The sequence below is a fragment of the Mus musculus genome, chromosome 2 (genome assembly GCF_000001635.26).
Source record: "Mus musculus strain C57BL/6J chromosome 2, GRCm38.p6 C57BL/6J".
Taxonomy (NCBI): domain Eukaryota; kingdom Metazoa; phylum Chordata; class Mammalia; order Rodentia; family Muridae; genus Mus; species Mus musculus.
In genome coordinates this window covers 107,294,144-107,307,418 of record NC_000068.7, presented here as the reverse complement: position 1 = coordinate 107,307,418, position 13,275 = coordinate 107,294,144, and the positions used below count along the sequence as shown (strand labels likewise).

Genomic DNA, 13,275 nt, shown 5'->3' with positions numbered 1-13,275 from the left:
AATTCTCTCACTTGGCCAGCTGCAAGTTTCTTACCTAGTAGGAATAGCTACCCAAAACAAACTAACAAACAAACACTCAACCCTTTTTGTATTTAAGAAAGAAATCTGTGCCCTTATTTAGGTCAGAATTTATGGAAGCATTATCAGTTATTTATTAAAAGAAAATACCTTTATGAGACTTGAAAAATGATAATATCATAAATGTTACTTAAGAGATTTTTTTGTAAATATCATTTTGTTTATCAAAACATGCTTCTGATAGTTCTGATTTCTATTAAGGCTCCTTTAGTTTTTGCACACCTGTTCATCTATCTTTCTAACTGTCTACCTGTCTATCTACCCCTCTTTCTTTCTGTCTCCCTACCTACCTATCTTCTACCATCATCCACCCATACACTTCTCTCATTGTAATTTATTCATAAATTACTAAATTAAGGAAAGATAAATTCTGTGGATTGAAAGGTAAAAATACTTTTCACAAAACCACTACCACTATTTGAAAACACTGACTATTATCACAGCTTTAACCAAATTAAACTAAGAGTCAGCTATGTCAGCTTGGAATTAGGACTATTTACTACATTATTGATTCGGATGATTAAAAAAAATCTGGAAACAAAACATGATTTTTAAAAGTGTCATTTTAACATGATAGCCTGGAAATTCAAACTCCAAGAAGAAATGAGACCCTGGCACACATATAGGTAGAGAGGGAGGACAGCATAGGAAAAAAAAATGGGTAAAAATTTTTTGTTTTGTTTTGTTTTGTTCTGTTCTGTTTTTATAAATATGATTTTCCCATATTACCAAAATCCGTACACCTAGATGTGATTTTCTGAAGATTCAGTGCATTTTACGTAGCCCAGCCTGCACATAAGGAACATCTATCAAAAAAAAAAAAAAAAAAAAAACAGAAAAGGAGAAGTCTGTACATGGCTTTTTCTCCAAATTTTAGCCTGGGTAGAATACCAATAAACAACATCAGAATTAAATTTGTCTCTACCATACAGTGGCATAAGTCTGAAAATCTTCATAATAGAGCACATCGTTGTTTTAGAATTTCAAGCTTCCCAATCAGGGTTGAAGTCAGTCACAAAGGGACCAACCTAAAAATAGACAGAGTGAGAGAGGACTATAGCTTGCCTGCTGTCAGCTCCTCTTGTTAGTGCTGAGTGGAAATTCCAGGTGCTGCCTCCTTGTGTATAAACATATTCCCTTAAGCAAATCAATGTAGCAGTCAAGGCAGCGTTTTAGTAGCCTCGGGTATAACATAAAAAGTATTTAAAGGGATGGGACTATCGTACTCCTTCAGAGACTTGATGTGCCAGAGTTGGGGCACATCATACCCAGAGAAAACTCCACCCGATCAGAGGAGAAGGAGAGGGAGTAAGGAGGAGAGATTGTATGAGGAGGGATGTGGGGCACCAACAGGATGTAAAGTGAATAAACAAACAAACAAACAAATAGGGGGTTGGTAAATCAACATCTTTGTCTAGGAATCAAAATGAGGCTTACATAACTGCACAACATGTTTCTAAAGCAATAGACATCAGAACTTCCTTTTAATTGTGACTCAATATCTAATAACAAGTACATCAGAACAGATTTTGTTGTTATTATTATTGTTTTCACATCGTTCCACAACAGCATTGTTTCTACACAGTAATAAAGCATCTGGGTGAAAAATAGAGGGGAAAATAATCTAATCATCCAGCTGTTTCAAAAACCCCAGCTGTTCAGTAATGGGCAGAGAAGAGCTGGCATAATAATGGGACAGAACAGACCCACGATGCAGGTGACAGTGGGAGCTGTCTAGATATGCTCTGCTATGACCTGATTTATAAAATACCAAGACATCTACTTAAAGCACACACAAATAGCTCCTGCTAAGAAATGTGTGAACAGAGATGGCAATAGGCTTCCTATTGTATTCTGGGGGGGGTGGGGGGGGTAGGGGTGGGAAGTAATGATGTGTGACCAAAAGTGGGGTCCTGGAAAGGTAGGGGAGCCAAGTATTTTCTTTATCTGTCTCTTCAACCTTAAAAAATGCTTAGCAACCAAGTGCATGATTGAAAAGCAAACCAAAAGGACATCTCTGCATACTTTACTTTTTCTTCTGTTTAAGCATATATTAGAATCTTACACCAATACTCACTGCCAACCTCCTTCAGGGAAGCAACACAAATACTTTAGAGTCAGATGATTTTTTAAATCTCTCTTGCAAAGGTTATAATGCAACTAAGACTTTTCAAAACTGACATAAGGAAAAAAAAACTGCTTCCAGCATGTGATTGTCAGCATGTTTTAGCAATGAAGGTAGGATTTAAGTCCTGTGACATAGGACTAATCCCTAAGAGTGGCACCATGGATGTACAAGGAGGAAATGGCAATTCCTAAAGAGAGCTACTCCTATCTAAAGATCCCTCTCGATCTCTCAAGAGAATAAAAATAGTCTGGCATCGCACGGTGACTCACACCTTGAGATACTGTATGTTGCTTTATGCTTATCTATCTAATCTAACCCTTTCTTTCTCACACTGCCTGGGAGCCTGTGAAATCTGCAGATTCTGGTAGTGAAATGACACCTCTTCTCTGTGTGGATAAAAAGCAGTCCCTGCAACAGCTAAACCAGCAAGGAACATATGATACCAGAGTTCTAATTAGGTTGCACAAATTTTATGATTTCTCCATTCCTCTAAGTATTACACACAAGCAATAACCAGTATAAACATATTCCAGAGCTCTGCCTTAGTGATGTTTATTCCCACGGCTTCTGAGTTTGCCACTTAGCTCAGTTTCTGTGCACAACCAGTGCCCAAGTGTCAATCAGTTAAAGATGTGACAATCCCCTTGGCAGAAGGGAAAAGTGAGTTTTATCCTCAATAAGACTTAGTCCGGTTTATCCTTATTCTGCAGCTGAAGGTGTAGCTTTTGCAAGTGTCTTGGGAGACAGAAATCAGAGAATTGTAACAGTGGGACATGCTTATCCATATGCCTAGATGAGTCCACTGTTCTGGATACCTAGTGTTTGCAAAAGAATTATAATTAGCATTAGAAAAGCAGCTGCTTTTAGACTGACCCAGCTAATCCTTCCAACAAACTGATGACTTCATTTACACAGCACTCCTTGCTCCTTGCCCACCTGCCTCCTACTCCACCTGTCTCCCAATTGGCTCTGGTCTTAGATCTTGATTCTATTCTGAAAGAAACTGATCTAGAACTCTAAAGTCACTTATAGATACTCAGAAGGAAAAGGTACCCCAATATTCCAATAGTATCGGTACATTATGATACAGTGCACAGGGGCCCAACTTGTGTTGTACTTCATAGTTACTCTAGTCAGCTTAAAAATTGACCAAAACCAAATATTACAAAAGAAGGTGCCTGCCATCAATCTATCTACACCTAAGTGCCTTTTAATTTGTTAGAAAGAGAAAATGCTTAAGACCAAATCTACCAATTTAAATAAAATATTGAAAAATCAAGGAATGGGGGTACAAAACTAGAGAGGGATTGCATTATAGTCTCAGAAAGAATGAATAAATAAGTCACTATTTCTAGCCTAAGTCTCAATCCAAATAAACAGTTCAAATTATAGATTGTAATGTCTAAATATATTAATTTCTTAAAATAACTAGCTAGACATAGGCCTGAAGTTAGTAAGGTAGGGTGAGGCTTAGAATCTCTAGCTACTTTCCCAAACTTCAGTTTATTATTAAAACAATCAACCTTCAATTTAAAACTTGTGGGAGAACAGTGAGTTTCTTTAAGGGCTGCTCCTGGTAGACCAAACACATTCCAGTGAGTGACATATAGCCAAGAATAGATAGATAGGTAACACTACTTGTCTTTATTTTATTTTTTAGTGTGGACACAAATTGGGCAGTATGGAATGGGGGATACATCCAGAAAGAGATAGAAGAGGAAGAAATATGATCAAAATACAAAGTATGGAATTCTCAATAATTAATAAAATATTTTTAAAATATTAAAATTTGGCTTCAAGCAGAAATGGCAAGTAAATATACAAATAAAGCTTAGTCCAAAGGCATTCCCTAGGGAGTCTGTAACCTCTTCACAGACTTCAATCCAGAGACAGCCTCATTAATTATTTTCTATTCTGCCTGATAGTAACTGAAAGCCTCATTTGGATCATGATCCCTACCATTGAGAAGGAAAAGAAAGACTCACTCAGGTGCTATCAACGCCATGAGGGTTCTTTGGGGAAATCACCAATCCATTCAAGTGCCAGCATATTCAGTTTATAAATAGAACAACATGCATCTTCAAGCTACCTAATATGGTCCTTATCATGACTGAGCAAGGGTTCAGATCATTGCCACCTGGTCTTGTAAAAGAGCCCATATTATTCAACTATTTTACGTGAATGCCTTCAGAGACTATGAGAGGTTTGGGACATGTTCCAGAAACAATAATATAAAGCTTTTTAATGCTATAATTAAAGCTGAGACAATTGAGGAGATATGTCAAGCCACAGACAGAAGAAACAGCACAGACGGATAATAGTTTTAGGTAAGACTAATTCTAGAAAATTCTAGGTAGATCCACAGTTCCTTTCCTTCCATATACATCTTTTATGGAATGGAAAGGATGTGCACAAAAATAAACATTTTAAATGTCTCATAAAAAACCAAGCTTTTATTTTTTTTCCTAAGACTGACATGCCATGTGTCTAGACCCCACAGACCTCCTCAGAGGGTAATCCTAATGTCATTGCAGGTTTAAGACACAAAATCCAACCCAAAGCTTAAGAAAGATTTTTTTCAGTACTCAAATAATATCATCATGTTTTCACAATACATATTTTCCTACTAATAGAAAACTGCATCATTTCCCTTCAGATTGTCTTTTTGCCATACCTCAAACTGTTCATTTGCTTAAACATATTTTGTCCTAATAAAGGCAGAAAAAGAAATGCATAATACATGTAACTTATAAATGTTTGATATGGGAAGATGATGATTCTCAAACAAATAAAACTCATTGGCGCAGATTTCCTTGATACTCGCAGACTTGTATGACTGCTTTGACTGCTTATAAAAGTGACAGGATCCTCAGTAAGCAGCAACTCGAGAACTTGGGGACAGAAATGTGTTTGCTCTCTTGGGACATGGAAAAATTTTAAATCAAGCACATTTACACATATCTAGAAGAGGGGAGACCATCTTCTATAAGTATTTGGTTTTCCTAGAGGACTGTTAATAATACTGCCGACACGTCACCTAACATTTCAGAGAACACTAACCTGCATATTTGATCTGCCAATAGCTTCTGTTTTCCACCAACCTCTGTGACAGTCACCACCTCATTATCTCAGAAAACCACAGGAACTGTGACAAAACCGCTCTGTGTATTTCATATTTAACCCTGAGTAATTTCCTGCACTGGCTCACCAGACTTAGCCACACAATTAAAGTTTGCTTATTTTTCTAATTTTTGGTGCTGCCGCTGTTGTTGTTGTTGTTGTTGTTGTTGTTGTTGTTGTTGTTAACACTGTGTTTTGGTTTTGATATGTATCTCTGAAACCCCTCATGTCGCTCAGGTTGGTCCTGAACTGGTGATCTCCCTGCCTCAGCTTCTCAAGTGCTAAGATTCAAGGCACGTGACACTATGTTCAGATCTGCATACTCTATCACTATATTATGGTTTTGCATTTTCACAAAATGTCTATGTATCTCTAGGAAATTGAATCCAGAGCTTGGGTAAAGGCAAGCCAAGGGGAAAAAAAAAAAACCAACTTTGAGTAATCTGCAAAATAGATCATTCCCAGATCAGAAAGCCAGGGTTAATTAACTATTCTGGATCAAATACCAAAGTTGTTTAGATGCTGGTGACCGTACACAAATTCACATTTCAGAACTCCAGTAACAAACAGCAAATGAATTCAAACTAAAGCTTAGGTCATTCCCACTATGGCTCAGTCATTAGAGAACAGTTTCCAGCAGTGATAAGGCGGCATTCAGGATCACTGAATTGGTCTTCTAAATCAACTCTGATTCTAAAGCCTGAATGGAGAGTGCTTGAGTCTCCCTTAGAGCCTCAGCTGATGAACATGTGGTATGTTCTTCAAAGCAACCAAGTCATGGCTGGGTTTTATCTTTCTACCTTCCCCCCAAAATGATTGAATTTTCTGAACCTCAAATTGGGCCAGATGGCCTGATACATATTAGCATACTTTTATGAAGAAGATACTGTGAGGAATCAGGACTGCTATGGAAACAGACAACGAAGCCAGAAATAAAATTCCTATCACAAGTCCTAATCTTAATTTACTTTTTAGAAGTGCATATTCCCATTTACTGCAAAAAATAGCTTTAGCTCCTTTGATCTTGAACAAAAACTACTCCATCAACCTTCTTTCAAATAGGAATTCAGATCTCATTATTAGAAAGCAAAATCATGGTCTAACCTGGGAAAGTTACATTGGTCTGGAAATTTCTATACTTAGAATCAAGTTTCTTTTCAGCAGGAAAGCCAAGAGGTACCTTTTGTCCACATCAAATGTCCCTTGCAGAATGCAGAATGACTTTTGGGTCAAGAAGATTTCCTGGAACAGGCACTTTTGTCACTGAATGACAGCCCATAACCATTCTAAACTGCATCAATAAAACAAAAAAGACACAAAAAGGGATGTTACACTAGGCATGGAGCACATGAGCACATCACCACGGGAGCACTGAAAAAAAAAAAAAAGAAAGAAAACCTACATATATTTCCAGTTTACTTAGTAATAATATTAATATGATAGATAACCACTACCCTGTAAACTAGCAATGGACAAGACCATTTCTGATTGTTTTGAAAAGCAGGGAGCCACTATTATTTAAATCAGAAGAAAATTATTTCTATTAATTAATAATGACTTTTTAAGAACTAGAACAATGTATCTGTTAACTCTGTATATTTTCTTTTGTTATATCTTATTCATAGTCTGGGTTCTATTTAAACATATGCATGATTAATGAAAAGGGTTTTTGTTTTGTTTTATAAAGCTTCAATGGTCCTATGTAACATAAACTTGACAAGGAATGCAAAAGAATTTGAGAATTACTACATGTGTCCAAGCATGAGTTCCCAGCATAGGTCAGAACACTATGACAACACTGTTCTTCAACAAAGCAAGAAATAAAAATATTTACTTACCAACCTTCACTGTACTTATTCAACTGGAGACAGAGGAGGTATTCTGTACTAATTGAGTCCCTTTCCTTTATAAGATTGTAGAATAAAGAGCTTCAAAATACATTCTATTCATTCATTTTGGGTTATATTTTAAAATTCTCCAACTCCTGTTTTTTCAGTTAATCTAACAGTGATTACAAATATTATGTTGTTGTTACTTAAGAGAAAATACCTAAGCTACACAGATGATGTTTGGTTTGTTTAGTTAAAGCAAAATAGTCATATCAACTCCATGGTGGAATTTAGCTACTGAAAGCAACCGAATAACAATGTACCACCAACATTCCAGTTTTCACTTTAAAATGAAAGTAAAGAAATAATGAACCCTAAGAATCAAATGACATAGACTACCCACAGTTAACCACCAGTTCTCATGATACCCTGAACTAGATGTCACTCCTCTGGCACCTACCAGAAATAGGCTCCCCTTCACAGAAATAAAAGGCATTTATATCCTATATATCCCTCCTTACTTCCCCATAACCATTGGGCATCTCGGCTTCCTTTTTTAGCCATTTGCAAGAAAGAAGAATGTATCTAATGACATCTGAAAAGGACCTCTGTCCTCAAGCATCCTGATTTTGAATAGGGATCACTTTCTTTTTTTCTTCCCTGTATGGTGAACCTGTATGTATTTCAAACCTACTTATTGGCATCTAAGAAAATACAGTTTCCTAAATCAGTTTATACAGCAGCATTTTCCCCAGTAGGAAATCTTCACAAAGGGTTCCAAAGTACTTTGAATAGCTTCAACTTGGGAATTGACTGTTAACTCAAAGCTGTACTGGACACCCAACTTTCACATGAACAAGTACTTCATGCAGAAATGCCCAAACTCAAGGCAAGGGGGCTTTGAAGTTTCTTCTCAATGTAGAATCAATAGACACACTCTAAGATAAATGCATTTTGCATAGAGGAAAACACACTTTGAATGACATTCTAATAATATTTGGAATGAAAGCACATGACTAGGAATTCCAGCAGTTTCCAAACAAACAAGCAACAACAAACCACTCTGTGAGTTCAGGGAAGCCCTGGGACTCTTAATTGTTTGTAACTAATGTAGTCTGAGAATTATTAATACCTATATCATCAAATAAATTTAATACAACTTTTCTGATTTAGGAAGGAAATGTCAACGAAACAAAGAGCAAAGAAATTCAGAATGATTTTTCCTCCTGATCACAAACAATTACTGTTATTTTCACAAAATACTAAATAAATGGGCTGTACTGGAGAAATTATCATATCAGGTATTTGCATGAAACTGGACATTTCAGGTTCCCAAGCTTCCCTCTTACTGTTTCCCTATTCCTCTAATTTAAAATGATTTTCTACTCATAAAAAAAATGGGGTGTAAACACGTTTCAGTGAGTATTGTGAAGGGATTATGGCCATGCCTGTCAGACTCTCACTACACTTTTCTCAATACAATGTATTAGAATCAGAATATTATCTCTGGAGTCCTAATCACAAGGTGGCACCAAGTTCTTCAAGCACCTCCACTGCTTGCTGCCTTTCCATCTCCAGATGGAGTTCTAGCAAAGTGTAGAGAAAAGACAGGAACAAAGATATTGATTTACTAGAATTCTTTTCATTTCAAATACTGTTAAAGGAGAGGTAAAATGTATCCAGTGATTTCCTGGACCAAAAGCATTTGAAAAATCTGACAAGAAAGGGTGAGCGGGTGTTTCTTTTTTTGTTTGTTTTTGTTCACGTTTGCTATGGACTGAAATAGTGGACATGGGATTTCTTCCCAATGCTCAGGGCAACCATTTATAAAGAAGATTTTGTTTTGTTTTAATGAATTGTTTAGTAATGCCTCCTATGTGTTTATACTGAGTGTTCTGAGCTGTATTTTATGGTGCTACAGTTGTTCGTGGTGCATTCCTTGTTCCTACTCCAAACTCAAGAATAGCTATTGTGAGGTAAATGGAAGTATAATCCTCAGGAAGCCCCTGTGATAAAGATGATAATGATTTACAATGACCATTGGGAAACCAAATGCTCTAAAACCATTCTTCCCTAACTCTGATTTAGCAGAGTGCTTTAGCATTTGAGGCGAATCCCCACATTTCGTGTTCTGTTTTGTTTTTGCAGCTGCACACACAGACACACACAGACACACACACACATACACAAAAGGGACTTAAATCTAGCATTTTGTTGCATATTTAATAAAAAGATCTTAAGCCATAATTGCTGTAGCTGCTGGGTGCCTTATTTCTCCAAGAATTCTCTCTGTGCATGCAATAACTTTGGTTAAATTATTCTGGACTTAAAAGGCAGAAGAGTATTGAAAATAGTATGGTTTCTGAAGCATCATCGTAACAAACCAATTTCAAAAGATTCGGCTGCTGAACGTTACTTCATAGTCCCTTTGTAGATGAGTTGTTCGGATTTTAAAGCAGGAATCATGTGCTGTTATTTGTGTGGCCATTAGTCTCACGAAAGGAAGAGAACAATAAATGAGACGAAGAACCCATTCTTCCAATGATTGTCATTGAACTGATTGGTGCATTAGTAAACATTCATAGTATGAAGTCTCTCTCGGGCTTCGGCATAGAAAGTAGTGCAAAAGAAAAAAAAATCCAGTTTTAAGACCTGTGAACAAAACTTGTTACATTTCCTCCAGAATGTTAGGCATTTGCTATTATATCTCCCCAAAATTAATAATAAAATATAATCAATTTCTAAAGGCCCCTGCAGCCTTTTCAAAAGTTAATTTCCAGTTAAAAATAAACTTTAATTAAATCCAAGATTAAATTGTGACCTATATTCTATTAAATAATTTACTTTCTCTTTTTTCTACACAGTAATTCTTATAATTTCTAAAAAACAACTACAGAATCCAAAGACATAGGAGATGTTATTAAAACACTGGTAAAAGACTGCTCAAATTCATTAGTTCTTACATAGTAAATACTTCAGAATGCCAACTTTTTCCATCACGGCACAATTCCCAACAGTGTTGACAATTTACTTACATACCCAGGTACACACACTCTCTCGCTCTCTCACACACACACACTCACTCTCCTCAGAACCACCTTTACTATTAACATTTTTCCCATTATGTGCAAAATTCTTGCATTCTATTAAAAAATATAAAGATAGATCTGCTGTTTTTAATGCCTCCCTCTTCTCCAAGATGTATCATTTATTTGATATGCAATACACGTTTAGTCACAATTATGCCATGTATTACCATTAAACAGCATATTACTGTATGCAGTGCAATCGTTTGCATATCTCATTTTCATAACTGCATTCTCTATGTATGAATATATTTGGAGATGGGGGGACAGTGGCAGGTGGAGAGAACAATTCACACATCAGTCTCCACAGCCTTTGCATTAGAACAGTTGTTTTTATCTGTCTCGCTCTCATCTCCCTTTCCCTGACACTTCTCCTCCTTTCCACATAATGATTCCTTGACCCCTTCTTCCATCTCTAGATACTCTGACTTGTCCCCCAGGGAAGAAGAAGTGGAGCTCCGAAATTTCTTGAGCAAATTAGAAGGTAGGTATGGACAACTGACTGCGTTTTGTGTCAGCTGGGTCTGTTCTTCATTTTCAGTCTCTCTGTGGTAGAAATAGTTAAAGTTAGACACAATCACCGGCACAGGCAAAGCAATGGTTAAGACACCCGCAATGGCACACAGGGACCCCACAATCTTTCCCCCGACTGTGATGGGCTTCATGTCCCCATAGCCCACAGTTGTCATGGTTACCACAGCCCACCAAAACGCATCTGGAATGCTTTGGAAATGGGTAGTGGGTTCATCCGCCTCTGCAAAATACACAGCGCTGGAAAAGAGGATAACCCCGATGAAGAGGAAAAAGATAAGAAGGCCCAGTTCCCGCATGCTGGCTCTTAGGGTGTGGCCCAGGATCTGCAGGCCTTTGGAGTGTCTGGAGAGCTTGAAGATCCGGAATACTCGGACCAGACGAATGATCCTAAGGATGGCAAAGGACATGGCCTGCTGCTGCTGGCCATTGCCACCCCCCTGCTGTTGGGCCAGGTCAGTGCCCAGAGTGATGAAGTAAGGCAAAATGGAGACGATATCAATGATGTTCATGATGTTTTTGAAGAAGAGTGCTTGGCTGGGACAAGCAAAGCATCGAACCACAAACTCAAAGGAAAACCACACAATACACACTGTCTCCACGATGAAGAAAGGGTCATTGAATATTGTGTGCCCTGAGTTCTCCAGGTGGGGTGCCGAGGTGTCATTCAGCAATCTGCTGTGCCCGCCTGCACTGAGGGCCATAATAAGGTCCCTATCATCCCTGAACTCCGGCAAGGTTTCCAGGCAAAATATGACAATAGAGATTAAGATGACCAGGACAGACACAATGGCTATACCCCTGGCAGGGCTAGAACTCTCTGGATATTCAAAGAGAAGCCAAATCTGTTTTTTAAATTCATTTTCTGGCAGAGCCCTGTCCTCCTCTTCTCTCACAAAGCCCTCATCCTCCCGGAACTTGAGCAGGGCTTCCTCTCCCAACTGATAGAACTTCACCTCCTCGGTGAAGATATCAAAGGGGACATTGACTGGTCTCTTCAGGCGGCCTCCTGACTGGTAATAATACAAAATGGCATCAAAGCTGGGTCGGTTCCGATCAAAAAAATACTCATTGCGCAAAGGGTCGAAGTACTGAGTCCTCTTCTCAGGGTCTCCCAACAGAGTTTCTGGAAACTGGGCCAAAGTTTTCATTTGGGTTTCGAAGCGTAGACCAGACACATTTATCACCACACGTTCACAGCAGTCACTATAGCGGACTGAACTGTAGCCGCCACCACCCCCATCATCCTGTGGCAGCAGGTCTGTGTACGAACACCCATCCCCATGGTCTTCTTCACTATAGTAAAACCTTCCCTCCTCCTCCTCCTCCTCTTCCTCCTCCTCGTCTTCCTCTTCCTCGCTTAGCTCCCTCAGGATCTTCTCTTCAGAGCCACTGGGCATCAGGTCTGAGCAATGAGGAAAACTGCTCTGCCTGTGGTGGAGTTTCTTCTTCTCAGTTCGCTGACGCCTCCTCCTTCTACTTCCACGGCTACCTTGAGGATCATGGGAGGAGTAGGCCCCACGTGTCTGATGATGGTGGTGGGGGCCTCCACCAGAACCCCCAGTGCCTTCGACAGCAGCCGTGGCAGCTGCGACAGCAGCAGCTGCAGCTGCCCTGGAGTGAGCGAGTCTCTCCCGCTCTCGGGCCCTGGCCTGGGCTGCATAACCATAAGGCATATGGCTGTTGCACCCTGAGCTCTCGGCACTCACCATCGCCACTTCCATGGTGGTGGTTTGGGGAAATGGCTGCTTCCAGTTGTAAGAGAAGAAGAAAGAAAAATAGGGCAGCTTATTTTCTTACCAAATTAAGGTAAGTTTGGAAGCCTTAAGCAGATTGCTTAGAAGACGTGGGATATTTTCAGTCCAACTTTGCATTTTCTGTTTTTAAATCAGCACAGCCTATGCTCCCTCTTCTCAGAGACTCGGCGTTGCTTTCCAGAGCTTGCCTCGTCTAGACAACAGCCTAGTGTTCCTCAAACATAAGTCATGAAATGATGTGGTCTCCCATACACCTACGTGTTGGGGGGTAGATGTTCAAATCTGGAAGTCTGTCTGGGATGCTGTCCGGTGATGACGCCACAAGACTCAAAGACAGCAAGTATCTGACACTCAGAAGTTGTGCCTAGAAAATGAAATATACTTTTTCTTGCATGGAAATTGGCCAAGGCCCAGTCCATCTAATTTAAATAAAATTCAAATAAGTCTTTAGTCTTAGCACTTGCCTTCTACTGATGGCTTGACCCATGTTAAAATGCGGCTTAAAATATGCCCAGCCATTGCTGCTTAGTCTATGAGGGTGGACTCCCAGACCTTCCCTCTAAGGTCATCCAAGCCTTCATGGACCCACAGACAATGCCAGGTTGTAGATAGAGGCAAAGACCTTGGAAGGTAGAGAAGGTGGTAGACGCAGTTCCAGCAGAGGCAAACTCAACACTGAGGTCTCCATAGAAAGCAGGAAATGAAGAGCATCCTTTGGCTAGAATCATTCACAAGAAGCACTTCAC

The 13,275-nt window shown here is 39.0% G+C and overlaps 1 protein-coding gene across 2 annotated transcripts in view; it reads right to left on the bottom strand.

The window, feature by feature from the left end:
- Kcna4 (potassium voltage-gated channel, shaker-related subfamily, member 4) overlaps positions 1-13,275 on the bottom strand; it is a 36,216-nt gene that overhangs the window by 19,386 nt on the left and 3,555 nt on the right. Inside the window, exon 2 of one of the 2 annotated variants that reach the window (XM_006498812.3) lies at positions 1-13,275. This exon is cut by the window's left edge and continues 19,386 nt beyond it. In XM_006498812.3, the coding sequence (XP_006498875.1) occupies positions 10,532-12,496 (1,965 nt within the window). In that variant the 5' untranslated portion in view covers positions 12,497-13,275 and the 3' untranslated portion in view covers positions 1-10,531. The other variant, NM_021275.4, reaches the window with a different exon arrangement.